The sequence below is a fragment of the Hordeum vulgare genome, chromosome 1H (assembly GCF_904849725.1).
Source record: "Hordeum vulgare subsp. vulgare chromosome 1H, MorexV3_pseudomolecules_assembly, whole genome shotgun sequence".
NCBI classification, from domain to species: Eukaryota; Viridiplantae; Streptophyta; class Magnoliopsida; order Poales; family Poaceae; genus Hordeum; species Hordeum vulgare.
The window spans coordinates 241,787,767-241,800,497 of record NC_058518.1 but is presented as its reverse complement, the minus strand read 5'-3'; the positions used below and the strand labels follow the sequence as shown (position 1 = coordinate 241,800,497).

At 47.8% G+C, this 12,731-nt stretch overlaps 2 protein-coding genes across 2 annotated transcripts; one reads left to right on the top strand and one right to left on the bottom strand.

The window, feature by feature from the left end:
* The first annotated feature begins 341 nt into the window (after positions 1–341).
* On the top strand, positions 342–3,416 carry LOC123429737 (serine/threonine-protein kinase PCRK1-like). The gene is made up of 5 exons (XM_045113743.1): positions 342–574; positions 674–1,101; positions 1,277–1,537; positions 1,682–1,801; positions 2,403–3,416. Exons 1-5 carry the CDS (start codon positions 490–492, stop codon positions 2,925–2,927), a joined length of 1,419 nt encoding a protein of 472 aa, XP_044969678.1. The 5' UTR covers positions 342–489; the 3' UTR covers positions 2,928–3,416.
* Positions 3,417–3,847: 431 nt separating this feature from the next.
* On the bottom strand, positions 3,848–6,022 carry LOC123429726 (pentatricopeptide repeat-containing protein At5g08305). Its single transcript, XM_045113736.1, has one exon. It carries the CDS (start codon positions 5,983–5,985, stop codon positions 4,513–4,515), a length of 1,473 nt encoding a protein of 490 aa, XP_044969671.1. The 5' UTR covers positions 5,986–6,022; the 3' UTR covers positions 3,848–4,512.
* Positions 6,023–12,731: the final 6,709 nt, after the last annotated feature.

The following is a 12,731-nucleotide window of genomic DNA, read 5'->3' as shown; positions in this document are numbered from 1 at the left end:
CTCCCAAAGCAAGCAAGCGAGCAGCGAGCGACCAACCAAGCAGAAAGAGACAGCCTGAAGCAGGAGCCGGCCAGCCATTGACCTGCTAACTACGCAATCCAATCCAAATCCGATACCCTGAACCTAAAGCAGCCGCGTCTTCTTCCTCCCAACCCCCATGCGGGGGAGGCTCAGCTAGGCGGTTCTGCGCAGGCGAGCAGGAAACGACCCATGCCGCGAAGAGAGCTTGGGTTTGGAGAACAAGGTTGAGCAGTTGGTTGGTCGGTTGTTGGCTGGAAAGATCTTGCGATTTCCGTCAAGCTGATCGTCTCCATCAACCGTCCTTGTTTAGATTGGTGCGTCTTTGCATTGGTAGTTGATTGATCCCGTAGGATCTCATCTTTATCTGAAAAGTGTCAATCTCTTTTGCCTCTTTTGAAACCCCTTTAGTTTTCTTCTTTTGATGCCTGCCTTCAAGGTTTCTTTCTCTCTCCTTCTGGTTGTAGAATAATGGCTCTTTTCCGCTGCTTTCTGCACCTAGTCTTCTTCACAATCAGTGCTTCCAAGATCCCATTCCTATGGTTCCTCTGTCCCGGTCTTGAGAGTTTGCCTTTACCGCCGTCTGAAACTGATTACTACTGTAGTAGTTGAAAGGTTGGCCCTTTGATGCTGTGATCATGTGGTGTTATTGCAGGGCAGGAGGGTCAAAGCAGAAGAAGCGAGATGCAGTGCTTCCGGTTCGCGAGCTGGGAGAAGGAGCGGGAGAAGGAGGAGCTGCAGGGGCCTGCACAGTCTCAGTCGGCACGTTCCAACAGCAGCATCTCCACGGACCATGACGTGCGGCGGTCGGGCTCAGAGTGCTGCTCGCTCACCGTCTCGTCCGAGATCAGCGTCGAGTCGTTCGGCCGGTACCGGCAGCTATCGCTGCCGCAGCGGCCCAACAATGACCTCCGCATCTTCACCTTCCAGGAGCTCAAGAGCGCCACCAGGAGCTTCAGCCGCGCACTCATGATTGGCGAGGGCGGTTTTGGCTGCGTCTACCGCGGCACCATCCGGAGCGCCCTCGAGCCGCGCCGGAGCCTCGATGTCGCCATCAAGCAGCTTGGACGCAAAGGCCTCCAGGTGCCATTCTCTTCTTTCCCTCATGCATTGTTTCCAGCTCATCCCAACTCAACATAAACATGGTGTCAGAGCTCATCCATGGCGGCCATCTGAATCCGATCATCCACCCGAACAATCATCCGTAATCTGGATGGCTGGATGCAGATGATAACCAATGCTTTGATCCGTCATCCAGGGGCATAAGGAATGGGTGACCGAGGTGAACTTTCTTGGGGTGGTGGATCATCCCAACCTGGTGAAGCTCATCGGCTACTGTGCAGAAGACGACGAGAGGGGGATTCAGCTGCTGCTCGTCTACGAGTTCATGCCTCACGGAAGCCTGGCTGATCACCTGTCAACAAGATCACAGAAGGCCGTTTCATGGGCAATGAGGCTGAGAGTAGCACTCGACACTGCTCGTGGTCTCAAGTACCTGCACGAAGATTCCGAATTCAAGGTAAGCCTCATCATTGGCATGCGGCAACCCATTCAAATGCTATGATTGCTGAAAGATAAGATCATAGGAGCATCACCTATTTTAGAGTCCCTTGCCTTTTACCCAGCCCTGATATCATGTGCATCTATGGATATATTCTTCCAGATAATATTCCGTGATCTGAAGCCTTCAAACATCCTGCTCGACGAGAACTGGAACGCAAAACTGTCGGACTTCGGCTTGGCTAGACTGGGGCCGCAAGAGGGAAGCCATGTTTCAACAGCGGTATGTAACGAGCAGCCGAAAGCCCATTTCTTTGCCCAGCATCTGATGACACTATTCTCAATTTCATGGCACAACGCTGACATATTGCATAGCATACTCTGACTTTCAAAGGCAGCTTTGCGACTTCACCCAAGAATGATCAGTTCAGTAGGTACTAGGTAGTCAGTAGCAAGAATAGTTCATATTTTGGCCTTCCCTGCTTGTTAGACAAACCCAAAACCAGGAGTGGTTAAAAGGAACTCCTCCACGTGAATGGATGCTTAGCAGTTAGCAACTACTTTAAAAATATTATCGGCTTGTGAAATAAGAAATTGACGATACCATCATCCTAGATAAACAAGCAGAACGAAGATTAGGCAGTTAGGCACTTCCGGGTTTGTCAACATGCTAGTGCAGGAAGACAGGTTAGGAAAGCCAGCTAACCCTGCTGGTTGGTAAAAATCAGCTATCTTTTCTGGCTGATTTCCAATTGTAGCATTTTATCACATGTGATGATAAATTTGCAAGTAAAAATAGCCTCTGTTTGTAGCTTAACTCTAGATACCTTACATTTGTTGCCTATAAATATTTAAATCTCTCTTTTCATTTGACATCCAAACAGGTGGTGGGTACTATAGGGTACGCAGCTCCTGAGTATATCCATACGGGACGCCTCAGCAGTAAGAATGACATATGGAGCTATGGAGTAGTTCTCTACGAACTCCTCACAGGCCGGCGGCCCCTGGACCGGAACAGGCCGAGGGGTGAACAGAACCTTGTGGAATGGGTGAAGCCCTACTCCTCTGACACCAAGAAGTTTGAGACCATAATGGATCCAAGGCTCGAAGGGAACTACAGCCTGAAGTCGGCAGCCAAGATTGCCTCGCTAGCAAACAAGTGCCTGGTACGCAATGCAAGGTATAGACCTAAGATGAGCGAGGTGCTGGAGATGGTGCAGAAGATTGTCGATAGCAGTGACCTTGGAACACCAGAGCATCCCCTGATAAGCCATTCGAAAGAATTGGCTAGTGATGAGAAAAAAAAGAAAGGCCTTGATCTGAAGAGGAGGATTGCTGATATTAAAGCTGGAGATGGTAGATGGTTTACATGGCACAAGTGGACACCCAAGCTTGTGAGAACACAATGACACAAAATATGGATGAGATGTTCCTCTTCATGACTTTAACATCCAGAAACAGCAGCGGCTGAAATGCCACTTGGGTTTGCTGTTTACCATACAAATCAGAGAACGTGATAACTAAAAACAAACGATTTGGCAGCCCTACTGCTATCATCACTAAATAATATCTATGCCTGGATTTGTGGGGTTAAACACATGCAGTGTCCGCTATCCACATAGTTGGGCATTACATGTTTGCATAAGAGCTGGAAAATCAAAACTGAAGCAGTCCTTTTTGGAGTAGAAATCTTGGGTGTACAGCTTAACATGGATTTTGCGTTTTTGCTGACTAAATCTTGAGTTCTTTCTAGTGCCAAATTAGAATTTTAAGGAGGTGCATGTAGCTCATTGGTTCCTGTGTTTGCAAGATTTGCACCCTGTTTGCATCTCTCTGCAGAACTTAATTGTTTTTCTTCACTGACACAGCAGATATGCAAAGTTCCCTTTTCAGTACTAGATCAATTGGGTGGTAAAATTTGCGTGTATATCCATAAAAATAAAATCATTGTGTTATAATTTTTACAGAATTAAATTGATAATGTGAATAGAGATATTATAAAACAAGAAAAAAAAGGAGAAAATGTGAAAGGGGGGGTGGATACACAGGTCGTGTTATTTGCTAACTACTCGTTGTGTACTTACTTTTGAACTAAAACCACGACAAGTATTTTGGAACGGAGGGAGTATTAAACAAAATATTGTTTCTTTAGTGAAGTACCATATGATTTTCAGTAAAATAATTTCACTATTCATAGCACAAATTGCATATGACATTCTAATACAACGTGCTCCCGTTGTTTGGCATGATAGAAATATATAACTAAGCAACACTAGTTTTGCGAACCAAGGTTAAAACATAAATAGGAATACATATAACTAAGCAACACTAGTTTTGCGAACCAAGGTTAAAACATAAATAGGAATACGTACATTGTTGTTTCACCTTTGAGTGCTATACACAACCAGAGATCTCGTTAACGGGCAAAGCTCAGCACCGGCTACATGCGCAGTTCTGGCGCATGGCCCTAGCAATTGGTACATTTCTACAACTGCAGATTCTTGAGAAAAAATATGGCCAGTGAATCAATTTGTGAAGCATACTTGTAATGTGTAATGATGAAATCTCTATGACATGGTTTAGCACCGTCTGCATGAATAGTCACGGTCTTTGGAATGTTCTTGTCCTTATCTATCCGTCTGATGACCAATCGTCCATACAAGCAGAAGCAAGGGGTGAAACAGTTGCTGAAGATGTTTGATACTCTCTAATTGCCGTCCAGCAACAGAATGCGCTTTTCCACTGGCAGCTCAAAGAATCTCAAGACTATATGCACACGTCATACTTCTTCTATAGCTCTACTTCCCGTAGTGGCGTACGCATGTATTTCATCTCCTCTTCAAATATCTGGCTCTTGATGGATCTTCTCACAACTAGGTTATGTTTGACAGGCAAAATTTCAACAGAAACCAAGTCTACATGAGTAACCAGAATGCATGATCAGAATGCTGCAGGAGAACTTACTTTCTAGAGATCCATTAGGCACTCATTCTCCTATCTGCATGTACAGAAGTACTCTGGAATGGCAACATCATCCTTCATTTTCATCTCAACCGTTATAAGATTAAGCAACGCATATATCTCTCTTGAGCCAGAATGAGCCTTGTCATGGGCAATAAACCTGTGGAGCCTTCCACCGACATCGATCTCACTAAACCCAGGGATCTTTTTCACTCCTCTCTCCTCCATCACCTTTCTTGCTTTCTTTGCCTCTTGCCACCGCCTAGCAATAGCATAGATATTGGACAACCCAATGTACCTGCCATCATGATCTGGCTGCAATTGGACAAGCTGCCTGCCGACTACCTCCCCCAGCTCAACCCATCCATGCAAATGGCATGCATTCAAGAGAGCACCAAGTACAGACACGTTGGGTTCCATTGGCATACTCTTAACAACACCATATGCTTCTTCCAAGTGGCCCGCTCGACCAAGCACATCTACAAGACAAGCATAGTGCTCGACATGTGGTCTCAGCCCTTGCACTTCAAGTGAGCGAAATAACCTCCAGGCCTCACCCACTAGACCACCATGTACGCAAGCACTTAACAACACAAGGTATGTGATCTCATCGGGCACAACACCAGAATTTTGCATCTCCTGGAAAATCTCCACCGACTCCATGCTCAAACCATGCACTGCAAGTCCACCAATCACAGCGTTCCATATCAGAACATCGGTGGTGGTCACTGGCACGGCCCGGAACACCTCAAGCGCCTCGCTGATTGCCCCGCACTTGGCGTACATGTCCACAAGAGAGGTGGCGAGCCTGAGGTTCAGCAGGAAGCCATGCTCCTGAAGGTAGCGATGCATCTGCCTTCCCCGCCCAAGGTCCCCCAGATGAGCGCAGGCGCCTAGCACACTGACCATTGTGACATCGTTCGCTCTAACGCCATTGCCAGCCCCCGCGGCCTCCATCATCTCGAACAACGCCAGCGCCTCGCGATGCTCCCCGCACTTGACACACCCGTCGATCATAGCGCTCCAGGAGACCACGTCCCGCTGGGGCATCCGGTTGAACACACATCGGGCGGAGAGGAGGTCGCGGCACTTAGCATAGCCATCGAGAAGGGCATTCCAGGAGACAAGGTTTGGCCGCGGTATTTCGTCGAATAGGCGGCGGGCAAGGTCCGGGAGCGCGCACGCGGCATACATGTGGACAAGGGAATTTGCGACATAGAGGTCCCAGGGGAGGAGTCCGAGCCGGAGCGGGTGCGCGTGGAGCGAGAGGGCGAGGCGCGGGGATGCGAGGCGAGCGGCGGCGCGGCCAAGGAAGGGGAAGGTGAGGTGGGAGGGTCGCAGCGCGGAGCGGAGGAGGAGGAGGTAGAGGGAGAAGGAGTGGTGCGGGGTGGAGGGCGAGGAAGAGGTCGTGCGGATGAGGGGGTCGAGCAGCGGCGTGGAGAGGGTGCGGCCGTCGAGGCGGCGGAGGAGGTGCGGCGGGAGGAGGAGGGCGAGCCGAGACCGCATTCGTACGGAGACGGAAGGAAGAGAGCAAGGGCGGGAACTGATTGAGCCGGCGTTGTTTTGCAGTAACAACGTGTCAGTTTTGGCAGTCCATTTTCCTACTCCCTCCGTTATTAAATATAAAACCTTTTAAAAAATTATTACAAAATACATGTATATAAACATATTTTAAAATATAGATTTACACATTTTGCTTTGTATGTACTTCCTTAGTTCTTAAATATAAGTTCTTTTTAGAGATTTTACTAGGAGACTATATACAAAGAAAAATGAATTAATCTACATTTTAAAGTATGTCTATATACATCTGTATGTAGGGCGTGTTCGGCTCTCCTTTAGCTTCTCAAAATTTCCCATATGCAGCTTCTCCTCCTCGCTTCTAACTCTACGCAGCGATCACAGAAACGTTCTGCTCGATCGACAACTTCTCGTAGCTTTGCAGCCCAGCTGGAGGCAGCCCAACTCAGCGATCGAGGCAGAGAGGAGAGAAAAATGGTTCGATCGAGTGATTCTTTTCTGTGCGTGGAGGAGCTCAACTGAAACGTTTTCTTAGGCGATGGCATATTGGTTGTAATATATGTGAACTCCAGATTCTTGTTTTGGTGGAGCTCGGCCGAAGCTGCTCCAGATTTTTGCACTACCAGCCACCATAGCTTCCCGTAACCAGCTTCTTGGTGCTTTTTCGTTCGGCTCGACTCCACCCTAGGAATTTGTGAAGTGTGGAGCGGGAGGAGATCTGAGCACGCCCGTAGTTTTCTAGTAGAACCTCTAGAAAGACTCTTATTTACGAGCGGAGGGAGTAGTCTATAGTAAAATCTCTAAAAGGTCTTATATTTTGAAACGGAGGGAGTACATGCGAGATCTGTCTGCTAGCTTTTAAAAAAAAATACGCGTATTCATACCACGAAATAATACAAAGTCCTTAACCCGTACAAGCACGCACTAGCACACCCGTACATTATTTTTCATGATAATATGTGCTTCATTCATATCATAAAAAACACAAAGCACAAATCACATAAAGACCGACATATCAAAACTGAAAAGATAGCGGAACATCATTAAGCTTGACATCAACGCCCATCACGTGCGTCTGGCACCACCACAGGAGCCACCAAAGAAAAAAAATGATGGATCACCTCCTCATTCGATCTCGGCGCGGCTCCATCGTTGATATGCAGCTTTGTGGACCTCCAAGATGGCTCACCGAAAGTGAAGCCATTGTTGTTGAACGAATCGGACTGGGGCAACACCCTGGACACGCCATCGATCTCTAGATGTGGCACCCCACCATGACTAACACGTCAAAGGAGGAAACCATACCTGTCATCCCTCAACCACGAACCCAGCCCACATTCCGTCTCCCGTACATGCACACACTAACACATGAACAAGTGTGCCGGTGAAAGCACAAATTCTCCCTAGGTGGTTTTGGTAAATTAAAACAATGTATATGTCATTGGGCTAATTGTTCTACCAAGTATATTTCAGGAAAAGTTCAGTGATGAATTGGCTAAGGATTGTGAGGAGATCTCATAGATGCAAGGAACATCGATTAGCAACAAGCTTCAAGGCTCTACATTTTAATTTTGTGAGAAATGAAATTTGAGTCCATAGGAAAGCCAATATTATTAAAAGGGGATGAGGTGTCTATGATGATCTAGTTGCTCAAGTTCTTAGAGATTAGCCACCAAAATTACTCATGAAATTCTCCAACAAATATTCTGCCCAAACCCCAAAGTCAAATTCGGTGCCACAGTTATTTTCAAATCGGCCATACCGAGTTCTACCCTAGACAGATTCTAAGCCAAGCCTTAACATCTGGGTACCACTAAGTTTGGTTTCGGCCTGACCGAAAAACAGTGGCCAACTCCCTCGATAGCCATTTGCTAAATCGGAATCTCCGAGTTTTGCAAATCGGTGCCACCGAGTTTTTGTAGCTGCCTAGGCCAGCCAAAATCAAACCCTTTGAGATTTCTATATCAGACTCACCGAAAAGGCTAAAGTTGCCACATTTTGCACTAGTCGATGCAACCGAGTTTCCCTTCGGTTTCACTCGGTTGGGCAATAATGTTGTAACGGTTGGATTTTTGGAAATGTTTATATATACCCCTCCACCAGCCTCTCATTCGTAGAGGAAGCACTTAGAACGAACCAACACTTGCCTCATCCATTTTCTAAGGGAGATCCACCTACTCATGTGTTGAGATCAAAATATTCCATTCCTACCGCATGAATCTTCATTTCTAGCCTCCCCAAGTTGCTTTCCACCCAATCAATCTCTTCTACCCAAGCCAAATATGTGAGGGAGTGATTGAGTGTTGAGGAGACTATCTTTTGAAGCACAAGAGCAAGGAGTTCATCATACTACCACATCTATTACCTTTTGGAGAGTGGTGTCTCCTAGATTGGTTAGGTGTCGCTTGGGAGCCTCCGACTTCGTGTGGAGTTGAACCAATAAGTTTGTAAGGGCAAGGAGATTGCCTACTTCATGATGATCTACCCACAGTGAGGCTAGTCCTTCATGGACGTAAGCCATGATGGAATAGACAAGGTCGCTTCTCTGTGGACTCTTCATGGGTTGAGCCCTCCGTGGACACTCGCGGTCATTACCATATGTGGGTTGAAGTCTCCATCAACATGGACGCACGATAGCACCACCTACCGAAACCACGCCAAAAATCTCTGTGTCAATCTTTGTGTTTGATCTTACTATCCCTACTTGTAAGTGCATCTAGTGCCCCTTAGTGATTTTGGTGGTTTGAAGACTTATAGGTTAAGAGACTGATATGTTTGTGAGTGTACACAGGCTCTATAAGTTGCTGAGGAGTTTGAGTTATCCGATGAATATCGACCCCTAAAAATGTATGTATTCGGGTGAAGACTTTGGTCTTTCCTTGAAGACTTTGATCGCGAAGAAATTGCGATGAGATTGATATTCCTCATGAAGATATTGAAGATGAGGAATTTGTTGGAAATATGCCCTAGAGGCAATGATAAATAGTTATTATTATATTTCCTGTTACAAAGATAATCGTTTATTATCCATGTTATAATTGTATTGAATGAAAACATAGATACATGTGTGGATACATAGGCAAAACAATGTCCCTAGCAATCCTCTAGTTGGCTAGCCAGTTGATCAAGGATAGTCAAGGTTTTCTGACTATGTGCAAGTGTTGTCACTCGATAACTGGATCACATCATTAGAATAATCATGTGATGGACTAGACCCAAACTATGAACGTAGCATATTGATCGTGTCGTTTTATTGCTATTGTTTTCTGCGTGTCAAGTATTTATTCCTATGACCATGAGATCACATAACTCACTGGCACCGGAGGAATACCTTGTGTGCATCAAACGTCACAATGTAGTTGGGTGACTATAAAGGTGCTCTACAAGTATCTCCGAAGCTGTCCGTTGAGTTAGTATGGATCGAGACTGGGATTTGTCACTCCGTGTGACGGAGAGGTATCTCGGAGCCCACTCGGTAATACAACAGCACACACAAGCCTTGCAAGCAATGTGACTAAGTGTAAGTCACGGGATCTTGTATTACGGAACGAGTAAAGAGACTTGCCAATAACGAGATTAAAATAGGTATGCGGATACCGACGATCGAATCTTGGGCAAGTAACATACCAAAGGACAAAGGGAATGACATACGGGATTATATGAATCCTTGACACTGAGGTTCAACCGATAAGATCTTCGGAGAATATGTAGGATCCAATATGGGCATCCAGGTCCCGCTATTGGATATTGACCGAGGAGTGCCTCGGGTCATGTCTACATAGTTCTCGAACCCGCAGGGTCTGCACACTTAAGGTTCGGTGATGTTTTAGTATAGTTGAGTTATATGTGTGGTTATCGAATGTTGTTCAGAGTCTCGGATGAGATCACAGACGTCACGAGGATTTCTGGAATGGTCCGAAAACGAATATTGATATATAGGATGGTTTCATTTGGTCACCGGAAAGTTTCGGGCAATTCCGGGAGTGTACCGGGAGTGAAGAATGGGTTCTGGGTGTTTATCGGGAGGGGCCCACCCACCCGGGAGTGAGCCCAAGGCCCTAGGGTGGCGCACCAAGCCCCTAGTGGGCTGGTGGAGTCATCCCAAGAGGACTATGGCGCCACATAAAGAAATACCAAAAGAAAAGAAGAAAAAAAGGAAAGAGGGAGGTGGGAAGGAAGAGGAGGACTCCTCCTTCCCAAACCGAATTGGAGGAGGAGTCCTCCTCCTCCTGGCGGCTGGCGCACCTTGAGGCCTTGTGCCTCTAGGCTAGCCCCTCCCCCCTCCTCCTATATATAGTGGTGGTTTAGGGCCTTTTGAGACACAACTTTGCCATGTGCAACTCTAGCCTATTCCACATAGTTTTGCCTCTAGATCGGATTTCTACGGAGCTCGGGCGGAGCCATGCAGGAGTAGATCATCACCACCACCGGAGCGTTGTCACGCTGTCGGAGAACTCATCTACTTCTCTGTCTTGCTTGCTGGATCAAGAAGGCTGAGATCATCGTCGAGTTGTACGTGTGCCGAACGCGGAGGTGCCGTCCGTTCGGCGCTAGATCGGAACGGGTCATGGGACGGATCGCGGGACGGTTCGTGGGACGGTTCGAGGGCGAAGACGTTCCACTACATAAACCGTGTTTCTTAATGCTTCCCGTTGTGCGATCTACAAGGGTACATAGATATAATCTCCACTCGTAGATGGACATCACCATGATAGGTCTTCGTGTGTGTAGGAAATTTTTTGTTTCCCATGCAACGTTCCCCAACAGTGGTATCAGAGCTAGGTTCATGCGTAGATGTTATCTCGAGTAGAACACAAAAGGTTTTATGGATGGTGATGTTCGATTTGCTGACCTCCTTTGTGACAGCCCGAGACCGACGCCCCAGAAGATTCTCCTTTATTTCCGTTTCCGTTGTGTGATTAGTTTTATTTTGTGGCATCATCATGAACTTTGCATTATGCCTTCTTGCATTGCATTCTTTCCTGTTGTTGTGGTTGTGTTGATGTGTGTGTCCTTGTTGTGATGTGCAAGTGTTGTGTTGATGTGCTTCGTGTTTGTTTAGGTGTGGGGGCAACAAGTGCATGTCAAAACCCACATGTTGCTCCACTAGGGAAAAAACCCTTCTCCCCTCTCTATTCTATTTTGTGGTTGCGTAAAAGATTTCAGTTTTAACCCACTTTTAAAAAATCGTCTTCTTTTAAAACTCCTTTTTATTAAATGTGGGGGCAACCCTTGGGTTTCCTTTATTTTTTTCCTTTTGTTTATTTTTCAAACTAGAGACTCGTTTTATTTTTAAAAGAGGTTTTATTTTATTCTTCAAAAAAAGGTTTCATTTTATTATTTTAAAAATGCCCAATCTATTTTATAGTTGGGGTATATGTTTCAAGAAGCCAAGAGCATTTTTTTTGTTAAAAACCTTTTCCTTTGTTTGAGTTTTTCTGCTTTTAAAATAAAAAAACCAAGTGAGAGGGAGAGGGAGCCAACCGAGCTGGCCAAGGCCCAAGGCCCAGCCGGCCCCTCCAACCCTAGCGAGAGCCGACCCCTCCAGCCGATCCCCTCTTCCTCCCGTCGTCCCCCGTGCGCGTCGTCCTCCCCTCGTCCCGATCCCCTTCTCCCCCCCATCGAACCGCCTCCCCTCGCCCTCTTTCTCGCCTTGGCTCGCCGGCCGCCAGCTGCGTGCTCGCCTCCCCTAGGGCGCCGTGCTCGCTGGCCTCGTCCTGCTACGGCAGCCATGGCCCCGCAGTGCACCTCCCCTCGCCCCCGTCGAAGGAGGTCGTCCCGAACACGCCGCCATAGCCGTCCTCCGCCGACGCGCCGATTCCGGTCGCCCGGGCCGCCTATGTCCTCTCCTCTATGCACCGCCACCGCCCTGCCGTAGCCCGCCTCCAGTTCCCCCCCGATCTCGCCGCCTCCAGGCCCGTGCGCGCCTCCCGAGACCCTTAGTCGGCCCGCCCCGCCGGTGCTCGCCCCGCCGCCGGCTTGCCCCTGCTGCTGCTCGCCTTGGTCCCGCGCGCCCTATGCTCTCCCCTGCTGCCGTTGCTGCTGCTGGTAGATGCTGGGTGCGTGCCGTTGCTACTGCCTGATGCTAGGCCGTAGCCTGCTTGCCTATTGTTGCCTGATGTGTGTTGTTGCTTAGTTGCCGCTACTTTGCTGCTCCGCTTGCCTTGCCCTGTTGTTGCCTTGTTGCTTCCGATGCATGCTAGCTTGCTCTTGCTGCCGTTTTTGCTTGCCTGTTGCTGCGTGCCTGCGCGCTGCTTGCTACCGCTAGGCTAGTTGCTTAGCCGGTTTCTGCTTGCCGTGTTTGCCTGCATGCGTACCTGTAGGCTGTAGCTGCTACTAGCTGAGCCTCTTGTTGTTGTTCTTGTTCCCGCGGCCGGATGCTTGTTGTGCTTGCCTGCACGCGTTGCCTGAAGATGTTGCTGTTGTTTGTGCTGCTTGCTGCTGCTAGATAGTGCTAGCTTGCCTTGCTATTGTTGCGTGCCGTTGCTGCTAGAGTGTTGCTGCTAGTTGCTAGTTGATGTAGGTAGCTAGCTGCTATAGCTAGATGCTGTTAGTTGTTGTTGCTGGCTGCATTAGTAGATGCTAGCTTGCTTGGTGCCGCTTGCCGAAGCTAGTTGCTTGTGCTGACGCATGCTATTAGTTGTTGCTGCTTGTGGTTGCCTGTCGTAGCTTGGCGTTAGTTTTTAGTTGCTAGTTGTTGCTGCTGTCGCGGGTTGCCGTCGCTGAAGACC